Here is a 22,300-nt window from a genome sequence, read left to right as displayed (position 1 = left end):
TTGTCATCAACCTGATTATAAACTGGGCAGAAACCAGAGGAACCACATAAAATGATTCATTTTATTAAATTTGTGTGACCTTTTCAAATCTTAGACACTGTTTTGGTATCCACCAGGAGACCATTTTACTATATTTGAATCAGACCTCTAGAGAGGAGCTAGAGAGTTGCTTAGATATTTCCCTGTCCAACCCCTTTATTTTATGAAGGGGGAAACTAAGCCCCAGAGAGGTCACATGACTAGAGTGCCCTCCCTTATTATTCCCTCTCTTTTCTGATGTCTTTATCGTGTTTGTTTGTTTCATCTCTCCCTAAAATTGTTAGTGTTCAAAAGCAGGAATACTGATTTGCGTGATTAGCCCTTTCCTCAGCACTTCACAGTGGGTAATGTGAGGTAATCCAGTGAGCACCGCTCTTAATCTCCCAACAGAAATTACAATTACAACAAACAAAGAGAAAAAAGTACTGCATGTAACTCTTTAGTAACTATTTTTTTTAATTATCTGATGCGAAATTTCATGTCCAAGTGTAATATTTTTGCCCATTTCTTGGGAGTGGAAAGGACTCACTTGTGAATTAGCAATAAGATTCTTGTGTTACATTAAGAGAAAAAGATGTGGTTCAGTTCTCATTTGGCAGCTCATCCAATATGACCCAACATTTTACAGTTTTTTTTCAGCTGCTTTTATATTCCTACCACTATTTAGAGTCTTGGGATATACCAGGGAACAAAATAAAGTTTCCTGTTTTTTGAGACTACATCTTAATGTATATTTGTGACATAGGAATGAACAATTGCTTTCCAACACCAGATTATTCTTGGACAACATTCTAGTGAAAGTGTCATTTTAAAAAATTGTCTTCCTCAAAATAAAAGGACTAGTTTCTCCAGAAAATTGTTTTTTGGTCAAGTTGCATGAAATTTGGCACAATACTGCCGCCTTGCGGCTACTTCAATCAGAAAACCACATACATTACAAGGTCACCTCTGTCTTTCAAGTAAGATTTACAGGAAAATTATTCCGTTTCTCAGTGGAAATATTTGACACAAAATGACCTATTCAGGAATATTTAAAATATAATTCCGTCTGATTTTTAATAGAACGATTGGCAGGCCTCCATTGCTTTTGTGGTTGGGAACCAGATTGAAGATGATCTCCTAATCCAAGCCCTTACCGTGGCTGTCCAGGTCCCTCAGCGTAAACTCTTCAGTATGGTATCGTGGCAAGACATTCTCCAGCAGGTACCTGTCCCTTCCTACCTCAAAGCCACCTGAAGACTTTTTTGCTTAAAATAATAGAATAGAATTATAAAATAAACTATCATATTCTTGGGCTGTTTTATAAATTTTGATGGATTATTTTAAGTCACTATTTAGCCAGAATAAATTTGAGTTGTTCAATCTGGAAGAATTTATTTTTGTTTATTAATTTTGTTAATTCAATATTCATTTATTTGACAGAGATTTCTGAGGTCATACCAGGCACCATGCTAGGTTCTGTGACAAAATATTTAATTCAAGTTAAATAATTATAAAAGACTAGACTATTTAAGATTCCAGGGAGGTACATGACTAATTGGAAAATGAAGGCTACAGAGAATCATAGCTGTCAGAGGTCAGAGGATAGCAATAATATAGAAAAGATCTGCCAGATGGCACATACCCATACAATTACTGACAGCTTACAAAGTAATTATAAATATTTTACCTAATTCATGGGTACTTCTTTCTTGCTAAGTTCCCCAACCCTTCAGATCACCTAGATATTTGAAAGTTACATATATCTAAGTATTCTTCAAATAAGGCTTTTTTCATCATAAGTAAATTTAAATTCTTACAGATTAATGAAATAAATACACTCGTTGGATCTGCTTCATCTAAAAAGGCAAAAAAACCTGTAGGCGGTAATGCTCCTTTATTTTATGAGGTAAGTGAAAGTGTTTATAGAAGAGATTTTTGTGTTTTTAGAAAAAAGAATTGAAGTAATAATTTGATAGCCATTTTTAAATTTCATTCTTTGAAAATAAATGCCTGCTCCTCACTGGAGATATTTGTTCCTGATGGTGAACACACACAAAAAAATCTGCCTCCTTTTAAAATTTTAAAATTTCAAAATTTCCCTTTACAAATAAAATTTCCTGGATGGTTTATACCATCACTGCATCTAATTGAAATAATTGAAAAATATAAATCAGAAACTTCTATACACACAAAGTATTGGGTCATACTTTCTCATGATAATTGCTGAGTATGTGACAGCATTAAGGAGAGTCGTATGATCAGTATATTACGAAGTGTTAGTTTCTCGAAAAAAACAATGTAAAAGTGTGCCAGAAAGTCTTTCTTGTATAAGACAGAGGTACAGCTGGAATGATTTTCCATCAGTATGTGAACTTGGTGCACGGTTTACATCCCACTTTAATCGATATGAAAATAATGATACTCTTCAGATTAATGGTCCGTTCCATTTCCAACAGCTGCTTAGTATAAAGTCTGGCTTGGCTGACCCAGTGGGCTTGTGCAAAGGACGTAGGACTCATTCTCCGTATGAGGGGATTTCCTCTCACCCTGCCTTGTTAATATCTAACTTACAGCTTTCAAGAAACTATAAAAATCCAGTGATTAATTAGAATATCACTTAAAATTTGTCAGGCACTGTTTTATGGCGCAGCCGACCTAAAACATAAAGAGTTTTGAATCTTTCTAAGACGAACTTGTTTGCACTTTATTTCAGTGATGACTAATAAAGTTTTTATGTGTCTCAGGTCTTGGGTGATTACATACGGTCTATTTAGTATTGCTTGAGTACTATCTGAACAAGTTTCGTTGGATTTATTCACAATAGACAGTGCTGTGAATTTTATAGCATTAACTCTTGCTACACTGCGCTCACCATCATGCCAAAGTTATCTGTGCTTTTGCAGTCAAATAATATACTTTGTCTCTTTTTTATAACGTTCCGAATGTGTGTGCTCCACTTGAAACATTATGTGATACGTGGATTTAAAATATTGGAATTTTTCTTCTGAGTGGCTATAGAAATCCACATCCAATTCGCAGGCCTGGGATCAATTAACCCCCCAAAAGATTCTTTCTTCTTCACAGATACTCAGTAAAAATCAGAAATGATAGCAGGCTAGTTTTGATGTCTAGTCTGGACAGGCATTCTGACTTGGATGTGGGATAGCACAAGATTACAAACCCAGAGTTAAGTTAGAAAGCCATTCCTCTCCAATATGTGCTGCGATTCTTGGTTGCATATTCTTCACTCAGGGGAGGTCCATTTCACATCTGGCTCTACCACATTCTTCCAGTGGAGCATTTGGGCAATAAGCCTCCCACACTCTCTCACATACACTCTTCTGAATGGTTCCAGAAGAAAAGAGAAGGTGGGTGGAGTGCCATGGAGACTGAACCTGAGGTGCACCAGACATTCATTAATGCCAGTTGCTGAAGCAAAACTAACAAAGACCATAAAACAAATTCAGGCTCCTTGTCAGCATCAGCCAAGGACAGGTTGCACATCTGGAGAAGAGGGGAATAGTTCCCATCTCAGTCCCTTCACACTTAGGACCTACTCTGCTACCTGGTACCTCATCCCAAGTGAATTGAAAAGTCACTGGCAACGCCTGCAGAGCTGCATGGTAGTTGTGAGTGGTAGCCATGGAATAGGCCCAGAAAGTCTCTTGGGACTTCTGGATCTTTGAGACATGTGGACAGTGTGCTCATGAATCTATTTCTGTTTAGAATCTTGCATGGTTGTAGCAACTAGTGAGAGGTGAAGCTGGCTAGGCTTCTGGGTGGATGGGGACTTGGAGAACTTTTCCGTCTAGCTAGAGGATTGTAAATGCACCAATCAGTGCTCTGTGCCTAGCTAGAGGATTGTAAATGCATCAATCAGCATTCTGTAAAAATGGACCAATCAGCACTCTGTAGAATGGACCAATCAGCACTCTGTAAAATGGACCAATCAGTGCTCTGTAAAGTGGACCAATCAGCAGAATGTGAGCAGGGCCAAATAAGGGAATAAAAGCTGGCCACCTATCCTAACACCTCGCAACCGACTGCTGTACCCTTACTGGCTGTGGAAGCTTTGTTTTTTTCACTCTTCGTGATAAATCTTGCTGTTGATCACTGTTTGGATCTGCACCAACTTTAAGATCTGTAACACCACGAGGTCGGCGGCTTCATTCTTTGAAGTCAGTGAGACCAAGAACCCACTGGAAGGAACCAACTCCGGACACACTAGGACACTTGATAGAGGTAAACTCCTGAGGAGCAAAAGTCTTGCTACATCCCATTTCTCAAAGGAAACTGCACTGTGGGAGAAGAGATAAGAGATAATCTAACAAATTCCTTATGTTACATGGTAACTTATTAGAAACCTGCATTTTGGAGATAAGGAACTCACAATATAACAGCCATGCACTTAAACACCTGTATTTACTTCTGCTTGTAGGGTACTCTCGTTAGCCTTAAATCAGAGCCTAGTTATTCTTATTTTAAACACAATTTTAACCAATTGGGCTTTCTGGTTTCCTAGCCTGTGGTTGATTGGAAGCAGCAAACTAAAGTGAGACTTCTCTGTAGTGTACTTCATCCATGAGTAGTAAAATAGTGTCAGAGCCACATTACATATTTCCAATAATGACTCGAAATGTCTGGGCTAGCAAAGACCACATTCCTAAGTGATTTGCTCAAGTTTTCATTTGGATGGCTTGGTGTTGTGTACACACAGCCTCATTATGAGATTGTGTAATTTCCCCTGAAACCTTAGAATTTCATCTAGCCATGGCATTGTATATATGAAAGTCTTTATTTATAAACCATAGTACTTTGAAAAACTGCTTAGATTTGTGCTAATGTAATTCTGTAGAGACGTAGCTGCAGCTCATTTGTTCATTCACATTCTCTTTTTGGAAACCTTGTTTTGCTTTAGTAGCAACTACCTCAAGAACTCATGTGGGAATGAGAACAGAATATTCTTCTTTGTGTATATTCTCAGGAGTGTTGGCTACTGCTTTATTATTATCATCATCATTATTATTATTTAATAATGAGGATGAAGATGACCCCATGCACTGGCATATAAGCACCATTTCTCACATGTGAATCCTATTTGGGGATATGGACACATTTGAAAATATACACTTATTGCTTGCATTATATAGTAGCCGGTTTTACCAAATATTAACAAACATACTCGTTAAAGCACTACTGCCAGGCACTATCAGACAATGAAGAGAGAGGAAGGAGTATTAATATTGTAAAGACTCTAACCTCAGGAAGCAAAGACTGTAACCTCAAGAAGCTTAAGAACAAGCTAGAGGGGAAAAAAAGAACAAAATATATATGGACGTAAGCCTGGCACATGGTAGGCATTCAATAATAGTTGCTGAATAAGTGAATAACACAATGCAGAAAATAGTGAAGTTCTTGAGAGATAGGTAAAGTGTATAAGAATTCAAAAGCAGATGAGATTATCATTAGCTGGGGTAGTTGGCAGGGAGGGGTAAGACCCAGAGACATTTTTGTGGAAACATTGCCATTTGAAAGGAAAGGACCTGATAATTTTGATCTTTTACATATATTACATCAGGTAGCCCACATCACAATTCTAAAAGGAAATATAAAATCCCCATTGTACGCACGGAGAAATGGAAGCATAGAGAAGGTAGGAAGTCTGCTCACTAGCAAAATGAAGAATTTGGATTTAACCAAAGGTAAACCTGTAGCACCAAGTTTTTCTACTTTATCAACAACCAAGTAATCTTTCACTGGTCTACCCCTTGGATGGGTAGATCTTGACTTTCAAATGTGGAAGAGGGCATTCTAAGAAAAGGGAATAGCTCAAGCAAAGCCATAGGAATGGGAGAAGACCGAATTAATGTGTACTAAATTTGTAGTTATATAGTATAATATATGCTAAATAGGAAAGATGAATTCTGTACATATTTTAATTGCAACTTTAAAATCCTAAAGATGGAAATCTATGAGGAAACATTTCAAACACTGGAAAAAGTACATGCTTTAGATTAATGCCTGAACTTAAGTATACTTGCTACCTATGCACAGATAATTTTCTGTGTATGTATGCTTTATGGCCCACATAGAAAATCTGACCTGTTCATTTACAGGTATAGTCAGTCCTGACCAAAATTAAAAAGGAAAATATCAGTAGTCATTCAAAACCAACTGAAATGTTCTCGATGAGAGAGTTCTATGTGTACCATAAATGCAGATTCTCCCAGTTGTGACTAAATCTGATACACAGTAAGTGAACTTTATGGGATAAATGTGCAAATTTTAGGTTTGACATTATCACTTTGGTAAATCAGAAAGAAAAAGCTGCTAGTTGATAGGGGTTTACTTATGCAATTTATCTGAAATCAGAACCAACCATCCTAAAAGTTTTTAAATTCCACTTCATGTTTCTTTTCATTTCATGATGGTGATCACCATGCCTACCAACCAGGAAATGAGCCTTCATCCACACAAATGGGCCGTGATTTATGTGCCTGTGACTTATTTATAAAAGACACATTAGGTCATCACAAAATTAAAAAAAAAAATGAAAAGCTTACTGAAACAAAAATTGTCTATAAAGAATAAAAGTTCTTATGCTCTAGTTGATGACTCACTTATTTCAAAACCATTTTCCAAGTTTCTGTACAATAAGGAACTTGAACTATACTAAACATTATGTGATATGGTGCAATTTTATAAATGCAAATAATTATTAATTTTCTTTTTTACTCCTGTCAGTAAAAAAAATTCTCATATTTTTAAGAAAATAATTTTTAAAATTACTTTTTAACAAATATATCTTAAAATATTTCTATGGGCCTTTCTATTGCAACCGGGAGACCATCAAATGTGGAAAGATTTTTCTGATATTAGATTTAAAAATAATGGACCAAATGCAGTTTGATAAAATGTAGGATGCAAATTAGATCTTCAGATCTAATGCATTTCACCATACTTTAAGCATCAGATTAGTATGCCCAGATGTAATAGTTCCATTTTTTGACTTCTGTTTCCTGGATGTATAGATATTTTTCTCAGGTCTTTTCCAACATATATTTATTAGTAATTGACAAGTGAGAACACAGGCTTAATTATAATCTATTTTGCCACTCTTTCTCAGATTCCTGATATGAAACTCATTTTTTAAACAGTGCCTTGAATTAATAGTCAATTCAATAGAATTGTAAGCCCTTATATTGGGGGTGGCCCTTGTCAGAATGAAAAATGGAAAACTCATGCTTCAGAGATAGGTACAAATAATATGTGAAAACATTTAAGAGGTTTGAAGTTATTAAAATGGCAGCTCTACTGGGAACAGAGAGAGCAGTATGTCATGGAAGAAACGAAAAGGGAGACAGGAAGCATTCTCTGGCCTTTTCAATCCTGCGCTTTAAAACAAAACAAAAAAATTCTGGAAGAATTGGAAGCTAGCCAACCTAATGCCGTTATTTCATAGAGCTTAGGGACACACCAGGAAATTACAGGCCAGTTAGTTTAACTTCACTTGTAGGGAAAGTATTAAAAACTGCTGCAGGAGATCAAGTAAAAGGATGCTTAGAAAAGCACAGCTTGATTAAGGCAAGCCTAGCCAACGTGATTTTCGGAAAGGGAAGGTCATGTCTTAGGAACTTGTTGAAATTCTTTGAAGCTATTATGGCCAGTACAGTCTTCAAAGAATACAGCAAGACTCAGAATCTGCGGATCTTTCCGTTCCACATCAGTCCTTCAGGGATGCCTACAGAACGTGGCCCACATCAGGGCCTCGGCACTCCACGTTTAGAAACCACTATCAAAATAGCAGAAATAACCCCTGATGGAACATTTTTTAAAGCTGGAACCAATTAATACAACCTGATATTTATAAATGTAAAATAATGAGACTTGGAACAAAATTTAGGAGTATCAAGCTGTAACAAAGAAGTGCTACGTTGGGACTATAAAAACAATCTAGGAGTTTTTGTGCCAAAATATGGGTTTTGGAGGCATTTCTTAGCCGAAGAAGGAAAGAAGAGGAGAAATAGTAATGCTAGAAACAGTTACAAAGGGCTATGAAGAGTTGCAAATGAATGACTTTTGTCAAGATGGGGAAAAGAGCAGTCAGAAGAGTTAACAGCCCTGGGCCCCCACGTTTCTGGAGGCCACCAAAGCAGCCCAGCAGAGAAAGTCAAGTTCAAGCTAGTCACTGAGGGGCAGAAGGTCAGGGCTCCATTGCTTTAGGAATGGGCTCCCAGGGTGTGAGTATGTTTGCCTCCCAGATCAGAAACCTGGAGTTCTATTTTCAAAGAAAAGCAGAACTCAAGGCATTCAAAAAGAATTCAAATCATGCCCCAGCTCTCTTCCACCCTGGGGGACAGGCAGCTGGCCAAGCCCTTGTGGCAAATAGCAGTCCAGGAGAGGGGAGGTAGACACTGGGGAGGTGTGGTGGTGACGCAGTGGAGCCTGGGATCCAGCAGCAGGAAGCCCATGCCACACAAGGACTGGGTTGCTGGCTAGGACCTGCAGGCAGTGGGCAAGGCAGGAATCTCATCAGGAATTCCAGGACAGACCTCAGTGGAGAGCCAGCCACAAGAATAAAGTGAGGTTCAGCTAATGAAGAGAAGTCATCACAGCTTCTCCTCCAGGTCTGGGCTGGGGTGGTTTCTGAAACCTCTTAACACCCTATACTCTGCAGACACCAGGATTGGAGGGGTGCTGGGGAAGGAATCAAGAAGACTGTATCATTCTATTTCTGTATTTAAAACTGTGAAAAATCAGTAATTACATATGGTGATAATAAAAGTTACCACTTATTGAACACATGTATTCCAAGTCTTGTGTGCTGGGTAGTTCATATATATCAACTAACCCAATCTTTTTTTTTTGGCTTACGTTTTTCTTTTTATGGGGAACAGGAGCGTGCTATGTTGCCCGGGTAAGTCTCGAACTCCTGGGGCTCCAGCTATCCTCCCACCTCTGCCAGCCCAATTACTGGGATTATAGGTGTAAACCACTGCACCTGGCTAACTTAACCATCTTAACAACCTTTCAGATACTTATGAATGATGAAATTTGAATCAGACTGGTTAGGTAACTTACTGACTCAGAAGTCTGTTTTTTCTACTTGCATCACACACAAGCTGAGAATAAATAGTTTAAATTCTCGAAGTGACTGTTGTGGTTTAATATGTCTTCAATATAAGCTACTGCTAGTTAATTAGAATTAAGCTTTAAATCTCTCAGTAGTTCTATGATATGTTTATTACTTTTCCTTCTACTCAGGCAAAAACAATGAAGGTATATCTGCAGATGATGAAGAGACCAAATAATTTCAGTTGGAGCTTTTAAGCCACTTCAGTGAGTGGCTTTTGCCCACATGTTTGGGTCAATAGGGTTTTTTAATTCTTATGGTTAAGGTTTATATGGTTAAGTGACCATGTCTTTTCTTTGGAGGATGAAAGAAGGAAAGATGGAAAATAAGAGGGAAGTTAATACATATTCAGCAGAGATCAAAGTGTGGAGAGACCTGTCTAAAATCTCACTAATTAAAACTAATTAGTGAGAGCTAAATTCATCTCCAGAGTACCTACCGCTAGTTTGGTGAGCGACATACCTAGTGGTTAAAAGTATGGAACCAAACCAGACTGCCTGGGATCATGTCCTGGTTCCACTGCTTACTAGCTGTGTAATCTTGCACGAGTTACATATAACCCTGCTGTACCTCCATTTTCTCTTTGTAAAATCCTCGTAAATGATAGTATCTCTCTTATAAAGCTGTAGTAGTGATTACACGGGATAGTAAATATAAAATACTTATTACCTGGCACAGACTTAAGTGTCCATAAAGTTAAGCTATTATTATTACTATTATTCTTAAAATTTCTATTCTCAACAATATTCAACATCAGAACATGAAAATACTAGAAACCCATTTATGAGCAGGCTTTAAATTTTTTTTATTATGGTAAAAATATGTAACATAAAATTGCCGTTTTAACCATGTCTAAGTGTATAATTCAGTAGTGTTAAATATATTCACTGTTATGCAACCAACATTCACAACTTTCCATCTTGCAAAACTGAAGCTCTATATCCATTAAATGACAACTCCTGATTTCTCCTGCACCCCAGCCCCTGATGACCACTGTTCTATTTTCTGTTTCTATGAATTTGACGACTCTGGATACCTCATATAAATGGAATCAGATAGTATTTGTCTTGTTGTGCCTGGTTTAGCATAATGTCTTCAAGGTTTATTCATGTTGTACCATGTGTTAGAACTTCCTTGTTTATTAAAGCTGAATAATATTCCATTGTATGTATATACCACATTTATCTTATCCATTTATCCATTAGTGGACACGTGGGTTGCTTCCACCTCTTAGCTCTGCTATGAACATGGGTGTTCACATTGTGAGGAGGTTTTTCTCTAAGTGGAGTATGATTACTGAAAGTTAAGTGGACATTTAATTAAGCAAGTAAGGGAAGAAAAGAAGTTAATCAGTGGTCAAAGGATATTTGCACTGTCCCATTATAGTAGTCCTTGTGGCCGTGATGGAGACTAATATACATTCTTGTTCTTTGTTATGTCATGTAAGGGGTCAATATGACTGAACACCCTAAGAAACAGCAGTAGTAACCATTTCTAAAATACATAATTTTAAAAATAAAATTTCATATTTATGTAAAAAGATGATTTTCACACCGCTTATTAAATCTTCATGTGAACTGGGCAGAACAGCTAAAATTAATCTCCATAGTGCAAATGAAGAAATGGAAGCCCAAAAACTTAAATGATTTGTTCACAGTCACCAATGGAATCAGTGTCAGTTCTTCTAATAGTCCAGAGCTTGCTCTACACCTAGCAGAAGGCAGTTCTCATTCATTAAAAAGTTCTTGCTCATTTATTTACCACAAGAAAATTGTATATAATGGATAAAAATTTGTTGTATTACGTATACATTTATTTTAATGTGCATTAAAAAATAAAATTAGAGTAACTTGCAACTCCCCCAACACTGTGCTTGGGACAGAGCTACCTTATTTTTTTAAAACTTGATTTACAGTCAGCTTAGAGAAAATGATTAGGTTTATAGTACAGGTGGTACATAGCTTTGGCTAAATCATCAAATGATATTCAATGACTAAGGTTTAGGAAATGTTTCATTTTCATGCATTCCATAAATATTCAAAGGTCTATTATGTACAAAATCTATGATTGGATTGACCTTGGTGAACAAAATAGTTATAAATGCCTGGCCTCATATAATTTACATTTGAATGAGGGAGATGGGCATTAAGCAAAACTCAAACAAGCAAACAAATATATACACAATTTTGAGTTAGGTTCATTGCTTTAAATCAGAGAGAATTATTGAGGAAAACACTGTAGGCTGAGTGTTTGGAGTGAATGAAAGGAAAAGAGCAAGGGAAAATATTTAGGCAGAGGGTGCAAAAACCCTAAGGCAGGAATAAAGAAGGCCCGGGTGCCTGTAGCACTGACAGTGGCAGACAGGAGAAGCCCAAAGAGGCCACATCTGCTGGCTGGTGAGTCCTTGTTAAAAAGGAATTTGCAGTTTTGCTTCATAGGAAATAGCCATTAAGGCTTTAAAGAGGAGAGTGACACAATTAAGTTCTTTTAAAAAATATTTTCTGGCTGCCAAGTGAAGAATAAATTAAGATGAAGGCAGGCAAACATGGAAATGAGGAGGCCAGTTAGGAGGCTACTGGGGGTATCCAGGTGGCAATGGGGAAAGCACACAGATTCAAGGAGAATATTTAGAAGGAAGAATTTGGCAATCAGTGCCCTTGTGAGATGTGAGGGGTGAAGAAGAAGCTATCAAGAGTGAATCCCATAGTTCTGGCTTGAGAAACTGAATAAAAATATCCTCTTTTTCTTTTTTTGTGTTTTATAGTTTCATTCCTTTTTATTGTAAATTGACATTTATGATTGAATACATTTATGGGGTAAAAAAGTGGTGTTATAATTTATGAATACAATGTGGAATAATTAAATCAAGCTAGTTAACATATCCATTACCTCAAACATTTAACATTTTTTGTGGTAAGAACATTTGAAATTTAACAATTTTGAAATGTACAATTCTCTATTATTAACCATAGTCACTACACCGTGCAAATTCAAACAAAGAATGTATTTTTTCCTTTTAAACTGAGATTTTCTACCTTTTGACTATTGTCTTAGTCTGTATTCTGTTGCTTATAACAATACCTGAAATTGGGTAATTTATAAAGAAAAGGAATTTATTTTTTATAGTTAAGGAGGCTGAGAAGTCTCAGGTCAAGGGCACCCATCTGGTGGGAGCCTTCTTCCTGGTGTGACTCCACGCAGAGTCCTGAGGTAGCACAGGAAATCACATGGCAAGGGGGTGAATATGCTAATATGACATCTCCGGTCCCTCCTCCTCTTTTTATAAAGCTACTAGTTCCCCTCCTGTGATCATCTATTAATCTATTAACCCATTAATCCATGAATGCAAAGCCCTATCCGGTCACTTCTTAAAGGTCCCACCTATCGTACTGCCACAATGGGGATTAAGTTTCAGCATGAGTTTTGGAGGAGACATTCAAACAATAGCAACCATCATCTTTCCATTCCTCCCACCCCCCAGTCTCTGTAACCACCATTCTGCTTTCTGCTTCCATGAGTTTGATTGTTTCAGATTCCACATGTAAGTGCATGCAATATTTGTCTTTATATGCCCAACTCACTTAGCAAAATGTTTTCTGATTCCATCACAAATGAGAGTTTCCTTCTTTTTTAAGGCTGAATAGTATTCCATTGAATGTATATACCATATTTCTTTATCTATCCATCTGCTGATGAATGCTTAGATTGATTCCATACCTTGGCTATTGTGAATAGTACTACAATGAACATGGAGATGCAGACATCTCTTTAACAAGTTAATTTCAAATCTTTTGGGTAAATACCCAGAAGTGAGATTGCTGGATCATATGGTAATTCTATCTATAGTTTTTTGAGGACCCCCCCATAGTGTTTTCCATAATGGCTGTCGTAACTTACATTCTTGCCAATAATGTACAAGGGTTCCCTTTTCTCCACATCCTGGCTGACACTTGTTATCTTTCATCTTTTCAAAAAAAAGTTATCTGACAGGTGTGAGATGATATCACATTATGGTTTTAATTTGCATTTCCCTAATAATTAGCAATGTTGAGCATTGTTCATATATCTGTTGTCTATTTGCATGTCTTCTTTTGAGAAATGTCTATCCACCCCAGGTCTCTTGCCCATTTTTTAAAATTTTTTTCTTGTCCATTTTTTAATTGACTTTTTTGTTTTCTTGTTATTGAGTTGTCTGGGCCTTTTATATATTTTGGATAGTAACCCGTATCAAATATATGGCTTACAAATATTAAAAATACCTTCTATTACAGAGAAAATTGAAGGAAGTCTAAATTTGGGGGAAGTCTGAAAGTATAGTTTGAGATAGTTTAAGTCATATGTCTGGGGGTATCTAAGAAGAGATATCAGGAAGAAAGATATTTTTAGTGTATTTTTCATTTTTTGTATCCTTATGTGCCTAACTCAGTGCTGATACATAGTAAGTATTGTAGAAGCGTTTGTTGTCTGAAAGAATTAACTTACTCAGAACTAATAACAAAATACTGTTAAAGACTATAAGAAGTAAATAATGAGCCATTTTAACGGTAGTAATTCAGTAGTAATTGCTGGTGCTTTCATGGGTACCAGCAATTTTGGTCCTTTCCATTTTCCCTTTATTGGTTCCATATTTTCTATGACGGTTTGTATATGTGGGTGGCATCCCAGTGGTTCACAAAGAAATTTGGTTGGTTTCAACTAGTATGTGTGTATATGTGTGGTTTGTGATGTAAATAATTTTTTTTACTATAAATATAGGTCAACATTTTTGAAAAAACACTGCCTTAGAAACCTTGAAACCTATTCTCTTATTACATTTCCTCTCTCAGCCTCTCACTTAATCCTGGGCTAAATGATACAGTGTTCACTCATCCCCAGTCTTTCCTCACCCAGCAGACATTTGCTGGGTTTCTATTTTCTGCTGGGTAATGGGCACAAGATTGAGTTAGACATGGTCTCTGCCCTCAAGAGCGCATAGTCAATAATCTTGCAAACAACGTATTTGTTTTCTATTATTTTGTGACATTTTATCATAAGAAGCCAGATATAAAGGCTGTATATTTAAGCCCTGGTTATAATTGAGTCTGTTCTTCATTGAGCTCTGTGGCTGACCTCACTTATTGTTCACAACTTCCATCCAAAAGGGTCATGGTGCCCAGACAGAGTATATTGGAAAGAAGAAGGAGGGAGAGACAGAACACTTACCCAAATAGTCAAAGATGCAACAAAAATACAGAAGGCCTTGTTTCCTTAGAGGGGGAGAAAGTATAGTCGCAATTGAAATATGGTAACAATTTTCATGCTTCTGCATGTTTTTAATGTGACCTCTATTTCTGAAATTCTTTCTCCTCCATCTTCGGCTGCAAGAAAAGGAAGAAGAAATACCAAAGTAAACATGGGTATAGGCTGGGAGGATTGACTATTGTATAGAAATTCATTTATATATTGAAAAGGTACTGTGCATATTATAGGCACTCAATATTAATTTGAATGAATGGATTTCAGATATATTTATACATTAAAATAATTTACTCTTCTATTTCACAAACATGATTGGCCAAAAAAATCACCCTGCAAGTTAATTAAAATATGATTTCTATATTGCTTCAATAAATACTTTAAAAATAATTACAGATGTAGTAGTTTGAAACACAGGAAACAAATCCTACACAAACGCCTACCCAGAAAAACTGAAATTATTCAATAAATGCCTTCCTTTAAAAGTTTATATTTTAACTTCATACATATTTGGATCACAGTGCTCATACCATTTGAAATCTGCAGAACTCTAATGGTGAGCTAGGCCAGCAGGACGCCCTGCGTAGTACCTGGTACCCATGAAAGCTTATCATTGTCCTCATGAGCCTTTATCAGGAATTCATATGGAAAGACAGATTCTATCTGGGCTTACTCATTCATCAGGCAATCCTTAGTTAGAGATTATCCTCATTATCAAATGAATCACCGAATTATTTTCATTATTTTGAATTAGTATTCTTTCATTTATCCCTGGAGTTGCAGAGAAGCCAGAACAGTCTAATCACATGTCACATAGTCACAGGCCACCACTGCCAGACCTACATCTTTCGTGAAGAGCTACTCTTGTTGCATGCTCAAAGATCCATTTTAGGAATATCACTGAGGGAGAAAAAAGATACAGGCTCTATCTGGATTTAATGCAAAGGCCTAATATATTACATTTCGTAACTAATGAGATTTTGAGGAATGACAGCAAATTTCTGATTTGCTCTTTCCCCCAGTAAAATGTCTGCTTTGAGTTATGCAGAAAGAATTCTTCTTCCTGCCAACTTGTTTCAATTCCCCATGCAAAAGCATCCACAGAACATTGTCAGGGCTTTCCTATGGAGGTTCATTTCGTGATTCCTCCATCATTAAACACACACACACACACACACGCACACACACACACACACACTTTACCCACTTCTTTAAAACAAGCAAAGGAAAATGCATTGGTGAGGTTTGTATGTGGTGCTTTCCCTTTCTGAAAGCAGAGACAAGTATTAGTCATCAGATGGGGAAAAGAGTTTCTCGGTTTCACCCTGGGCCAGCATCCTGTTTTATGCATGCAGGCCCGCCCTGTGTGTAGGTGGAGCAGGCAGTTGCCGTGTGATGTGATTTAAGAGGTGCTGGAAGTTCTGCCTGTCCAAAAATAGCCCCCACACCCGCCTGTTGAATTCAGGCACAGTGTCCATAAAACCATGGTTTAAATGAAATGAAACTGCATTTTTAGAATGTTAACCCATTATATTCATTATCCTTTCAGTATGCATTTATTTATCAGAGATAAAAGCTGGATCCTGAGGGGATGTACATGCGTATGGGGAGAGTGAGGAAGGGGTTAGCAAGGTCTAAGGCTTAGAGTAATGATGCAAGTCACTGGAAGCAATTTCTGCATACCACGAGTGCATTTGTTAAAATTAAACTTCTTCCATATTCATTCAGATGGTCCATCAGTCTTTTTTGAATCAATATTTTCTGGAACATGACATTTTCCCAAACAGACAGTGCTCTTTGCTGGAACCCCTAAAAAGAATTTAAGAATGATAAATAACACACATTTGGAAGATGGTTTTCAGAGTCCAAAATACTTTCACAGTATGTCAAATTTTGATCCCACCAAAAACCTTGTGTGGCAGATTTAAGGCTTACTATGCTCATGTAGAAAATGAGGAAAGAGCCTCAAAGAGGTTAAGTGACTTGCCCAGTGCCTGCAGTTACTAATGACAGTGCCTCGCAATGGAACCCAGTCATTCTGATTCCAAATCCAAAGTTTGCTCTCTTCCTTCAAGCTCTTCAGGACACAATCCCTGCAGTCAAGGAGCTGACAATTAACTTTAACCTGCTTAAAGCTATCTATCTAAACTAAAGATCGAGACCTGGAAGCTTTCTCTAGTAGTAGTAGTAGTATTAAGAAAGTGTTTCCCATTGTCTTGAAATTTCCAATTGCACTGTGCCAAAGACTGCTCACACATATTTGGCCTCAGAAATTTGGGTGAGGTTTTACTAGTTTACTCATAGCATTCCCCATGCAGAAAACATCTCACATTTAGAATACTGACCACTTTTCACAAACTTGTCAAATACAACAGTAAACCAAGTCAGGGAAGATAAAAATGTGAATGGTCAGAAATTAACAAGATATTCTCCAGAAACACTTAGAACCTAGGGGTAATTTTAAGAGTGGAGTTAGGACCTGATCAGGCATTATGAAGTGACTGCAAAGTCTAGGATTTCTTTATCAAAACAGATCTGCTTTGCTCCATAATTGAACACACCACACCACACACCACACCACACACACACACACACACACACACACATTGCTTGAGCTGATAAACCACAGTTTTGTAGTATCTCCAGCTCATTCCTCCTTTGGTTCTGGCACAGTAAGTTCATAGCACTTCCCAGGACACCAGACACTTTTTTCTAAACTGGTGAACTAGCACTGCTTGCTTTCCTGGCCTTTCAGCAAGCCTGGTTTGGTGAGAGGAGGGCTGGCTGGATGTCCACCACCACCTGCTGATCACAGGGGTCCCTTTTATAATACAAAGCACAACCCACACAGCATTTGCAAAGATCTGGGTAATTTGTTTGCTAATTCTTTTATTCAGCACATATTTTATCGGTTGCCTTCCATGTGCCAATCACAAAGTTAATTCCAGCCTTCAAACAGCTTCCAGTCTTGTGAAAAACAGATGGGGAAATGAACAGTTGTATCACATTTTAAAAGGTGCAATGAGTACACCGAGCAATGCTTAAATCTTTCTAAAGTTTTGAGAGTGAGATTTTAGGAAAATGGCTTGAAAGCTGAATGAGGAAGTCATGTAGGAGGAGAGGAATTCTAGGCAAAGGAATCAGGCCATGCAAAGTCAGGCAGAGAGACAGCAAGGTATGACTAAGGAACTCTAGATGGTATCTCTGATGTGTATAAGGAGGGAAATTGGAAGGAGTAGCCAGGAGTTAGTCTGGACAGGTGGCTCAAGGCCAAGTCATAAAGGGCCCTAGTATGCCTTGCTAAGGAGTGTATGGTTTATCCTTTAGGTATGGGGGCCATTGAGGAATTCTGAGCAGGGGAGTAATACAATAGGCAAAGATGTTAGAACCACAGTACGGGAATAATTCCATGCGAAGTTGGAGGGGTGGCACTGTTAAAAGCAGTTCATTGCTGGATGCATTTAAATTGTACATATATTTTATTAGCTGTTTTATTATTATAGCAATGCATGTTAACTGCAGGAAATTTGGAAAATAGAAGGCATACCTCATATATTAGGTAGGTACTTAAGTAAGGAAAATATTCCACTACTCAGAGATGTATACTTCTTGTTATAAAATAGGAATTATATTATATATGCTCTACATCATATCATTAGCACATACTATGATGTTAGCATTTTTCTAAATCCGTATTCAGTGTATGTATAATAAAAAGCATGTTTTTCTATTCACTAATTTATTTAACCACTCCCCCTTTTGCTAAGTTTAGACTGTTTACCAATAGCAATGACCCTGATTGTTTCCTTATGAAAATTTCATAAAGTAGAATTACTGGGTCAAAGCATATAATTCTTTTTAAAGGTCTTGACATATCTTGCCAAAGTGCATTCAAGACAATTTGTATGAATTTATAGTCCTTCTGATAGTTCCAATTTAACCATGCCCTCTTCAACCTTTTATTTTTATTCTAGTCAATTTGATAAGCAAAAATTGTAAGGTTGAACATTTAATCATATTTTGATTGGCTGTGTTTTGTGAATATGGAATTCTTTACAGTGAAATGATTATGTAATTTTGTTTTCAGACTCCTTGAGATAATGGGAGGGACTCTGTATTGTCAAAATTCAGGGTAGGGAATATTTGTTTTAAGTAATTTCATAACAGATATTAGGTGCTGTGAATAATACAAAAAGGATAAGCCATCGTCCGGGCCCTGCACAAGCTCACAGAATCCTTTAGAAGAAGGACATGCAGGCAAAACTTCTAACAAAGGCTCAGCTGCAGGAGGTGCCTCAAGGGAAATATGAACAAGGGCTGTGGCAATGGGAGCAGGGAGAGTGATCCCAGATGAGGAAGTCTGAGGGGGTTGATGCAGGAACCTCTTTGGCATGAGACCATCTAATTTCCAACCTCTTCTTGCCTCCTTGTACCAGTGGCATGCCTCAAAAATCACCTAAAGAGTTTGTTTAAAATGCCAATTCCAGATCTTAGCCACCATGATGGGGATTAGGAGTATCTCCAGGAGAATCCAGGAACATACCTTCTGAAAAAGCACCTAGGTACTTCTGAGCCTGCCCTTGGAGAAGGGCAGCCACACTTACGTCCACTTGCTGCTCACAGTGCCAGAAGGGGATTGCCCTCCTCAGCGATGAACTCTCTCTCCATCTGCACTCTGGGCCCCCTTGCGACCCACCCAGAACTGGACTATGGCACTGCTTATCAATCTCCATTGCCCATCACGCATTCATTCAGTCTTTCCTTCATTTTTGAGCACTTGTGCTGGCCACTGTTCTAGTTGCTGGAGGACATCCATGCCTTCAGGATATTCACATTCTCCAATCTGTTGGAGCTCTGCCCAACTCACAGTGGTCTGCAAAGGGTTAGAAAATGTTCATGCTGGCTGGGCATGGTGTCTCATGCCTGTAATCACGGCACTTTGGGAGGCTGAGGTGGGCAGATCACGAGGGCAAGAGATCGAGACCATCCTAGCCAACATAGTGAAACCCTATCTCTACTAAAAATACAAAAAATAGCTGGGTGTGGTGGCACACGCCTGTAGTCCCAGCTACTCAGGAGGCTGAGGCAGGATAATTGCTTGAACCCGGGAGGCAGAGGTTGCAGTGAGCTGAGATTGCGCCATTGCACTCCAGCCTGGCGACAGAGCGAGATTCTATCTAAAAGAAAAGAAAAGAAAAGAAAATGTTCATGCTTTGCCTATTCCCCTGTTTTGCAAGGCAAGGATGGCACTGCCTGCATGCCCAGAGGTACCTAATGTCTTTGTCTTACAGCGTCTGTCTAAATTAGAATACTTCTGCTAAATTAGAATACTTCTGCTAAACATGCATGCTTCCAGTACTAGGTGTAGTTTACCATTACACAAAGCTAGAGGGCTAAAGTACATAGTGGAAGCTCTGAAATACACAAAGATTTTGAAGTTTGCCATGGGTTACCAAAATATCTAATAAAGCCTGGGGTTTTGCTCATATGAAGATAAATAAAATGCCTAAATTCATAAAGAGATTATATATCTGATCGTGTCGCTCTTGGTTACCTCCCTCCAGTATCAACCTCATCCCCCAGCCCAACCCGGCACCTGCAACCACTTTCCATTTTCCTGAATATGCTACTTTCTCTGGCCTCAGTCCTTCTTCCTGGGTCACTGCCCTCCTCTCGTCACTCTTCCCCAGTCTCATACCACCTGACCTCAGTCATAGCCACCCCCACTGATCCTTCACGCCTCAACTCAGGAGTGACACCTTCAGGGAGCCTTTGCTGACTCTCCCAGTGTGGAGAAGGCACCCTCTGGGGCCACCACAGCACCCTCGCTTACCTCCACTGCTGGGCACAGCATGGGATACTGTCCTGCATGCTCCATGTGCCTTGTAGATGATCTCCCCAACTCCACGAAAAGCTCACTATGGGCAGGGCCAGCTTCTTTTTTCTTTGAATATCCAGCATTGGGAATGTAATGGGTGCTCTGTAAAAGTTTGATAAATTAATGGCAAGGTGAATCCTGAAAATGTGGGCCAAGTTAATCCATAACCAAGAATGGCTCCATCTCAACACTTCATGAAAAGAGGACATCACCAGGTTGCACCACAGGAACAGTCCAGCTATAGAACAAACCTCTGAGTAAGGATGAACAACATCAACAATGCACCCTTCAGGGGACCGCTGTTACCTCAGATTTGATCCAGGCCAACCAGAAAATCCAAGCATGGGGGACTCACAATAGGAAAAGCCCTAGGTAGTGGTGAAATTTGCAATTAAACAGCATAAAACATAGTACACAATGGCCATCTGATTTCATTCAAAAATTATCTAATCATCTACTATGCTCCAGGCTTTGAATTTAGATCAACGAAAAATGGTAGACAAAAGCCAATATCCTGGCAGGACTTACTTTTTAATTGGGGAGAGGAAATAATGGAAGAGATAAATAAAGTATATATTATGTTAGATGGTAGTAAGAACTACAGAGCAAAAGGGCGGAAAGGGTGAGAAGTAGAAGAGTTACTAATCTGAGTAGCCGGGGGAGCAAAACTGGATGGTGACACTTGAATAAAAATCTGAAGGAGGGGATGGAGCTATGCAGTCATCTGGGGAAGAGCCTCCCTAGCAGGGGAAATTGCAAAAGCATAGGCTCTGAGGCACATTTGGTGAACATCAAGAAGGGAGTGGAGCTGAAATGGAGTGATAGAAAATGAAAGCAACAAGAGATGTGGCCAGACCATGCAGGAACTAATCTGAAGCCACAAAAAGAATTTTGAAAGGAACCTCAACCAGACAGTATGAGTGCTAGGTTCAGAGTCTAATCCTAAGGAATCGATATCCTAAGGAAGTGTCTAAACTGTGATCTGGCTCACACCTCACAGCTCATTGTGGTTTCAGTCCATGGTAGGAGTCCACTAGAGAAAAGACTAGTCAGTTCCAGAAGTTAGAAAAAGGTACACAAAAGAGAAGCCGACATCACATTGGCTGGAAGAGCAGATTCTAAAAACGTGGTGCTGTATCTAAAGATTTGTACCATTATTTAACCCCGATGTTCTTGGGAAAGAATCTTGGTCTCTGAACTGCATGAAATAATGTTTGTAGTGTGGTGTCTAGCATAGAGTATGCACTCAATAATCCACATTATACTAGAATATTTATCATTAGGTTACTGGATCCTGAATAAGAGATGAATAACCATGTTGGACATGGCCTCCTGGTGGGGGAATTAATGTCTTTGTTGCTTCTGATAAGATTGCCTCAGAAACTGGGATGAACACGAGGCTCTGGGAAGGTCATCAGTGGATGAACTGGAAGGACTGGGGAAAGTGGGGTTGGGGATGGAGTTAACTAATGCCATTCTACCACAGTCTCGAGATGGCTCCCCTTGAACTTGCTGTCACAGGGTAGCCAGCTGTCCTGGGTGCCAGGGACTATCCCAGTTTTAGCACTGAAAGTTCAATCCCCGGAAAACCCCACAGTTGGTCACCCCAGTGTCAATATGTAAAAGACCTTTGCATAATTCTTAAACTCAAAAGTACTTAGGAATCCCTAGAAAGCTTATTAAAATGTCATACTGCTAGGCCCAAATCAAGAGATTGATTTGATGGTTGTGGGGTAGATCCCAAGTAACCCATATCTTTAACTAGGTTCCCAGGGGTTCTAGGGTAGGTGGCACACAGCATACACTGGAGGAAAACTGTCCTATGGGAGACTATACAGCATCCATCTGCTCATTAAGGGCTTTCCCAGTAGTCAGCCAGGAGACATATCCTGTATGCCTCCTATAGCTAACTAAGGAGTCAAAGAGATTAAGGGAGAGGACAAGGAAATTCAAGGAATAAGCCCTTTTATAAGCAGATTTTGTTCAGATTAATACTTAGAAAGTAACAACAGCCTAGAACATCATCCAAATCA

The 22,300-nt window shown here is 38.5% G+C and overlaps 1 protein-coding gene across 6 annotated transcripts in view; it reads left to right on the top strand.

Annotated features, from left to right (window-relative positions):
- Window positions 1-22,300, top strand: part of SPAG17 (sperm associated antigen 17) — a 238,646-nt gene that overhangs the window by 32,812 nt on the left and 183,534 nt on the right. For all 6 annotated transcript variants that reach the window (XM_063624696.1, XM_063624697.1, XM_063624699.1 and 3 more), the window contains exons 2-3: window positions 1,102-1,242; window positions 1,841-1,927. In XM_063624696.1, coding sequence (XP_063480766.1) covers window positions 1,102-1,242; window positions 1,841-1,927 — 228 coding nt within the window. The remainder of the gene's footprint in view (window positions 1-1,101; window positions 1,243-1,840; window positions 1,928-22,300) is intronic.

The sequence above is a fragment of the Symphalangus syndactylus genome, chromosome 12, assembly GCF_028878055.3.
Source record: "Symphalangus syndactylus isolate Jambi chromosome 12, NHGRI_mSymSyn1-v2.1_pri, whole genome shotgun sequence".
In the NCBI taxonomy this organism is placed as follows: Eukaryota; Metazoa; Chordata; class Mammalia; order Primates; family Hylobatidae; genus Symphalangus; species Symphalangus syndactylus.
This window is presented reverse-complemented; position numbering and strand designations above follow the sequence as displayed.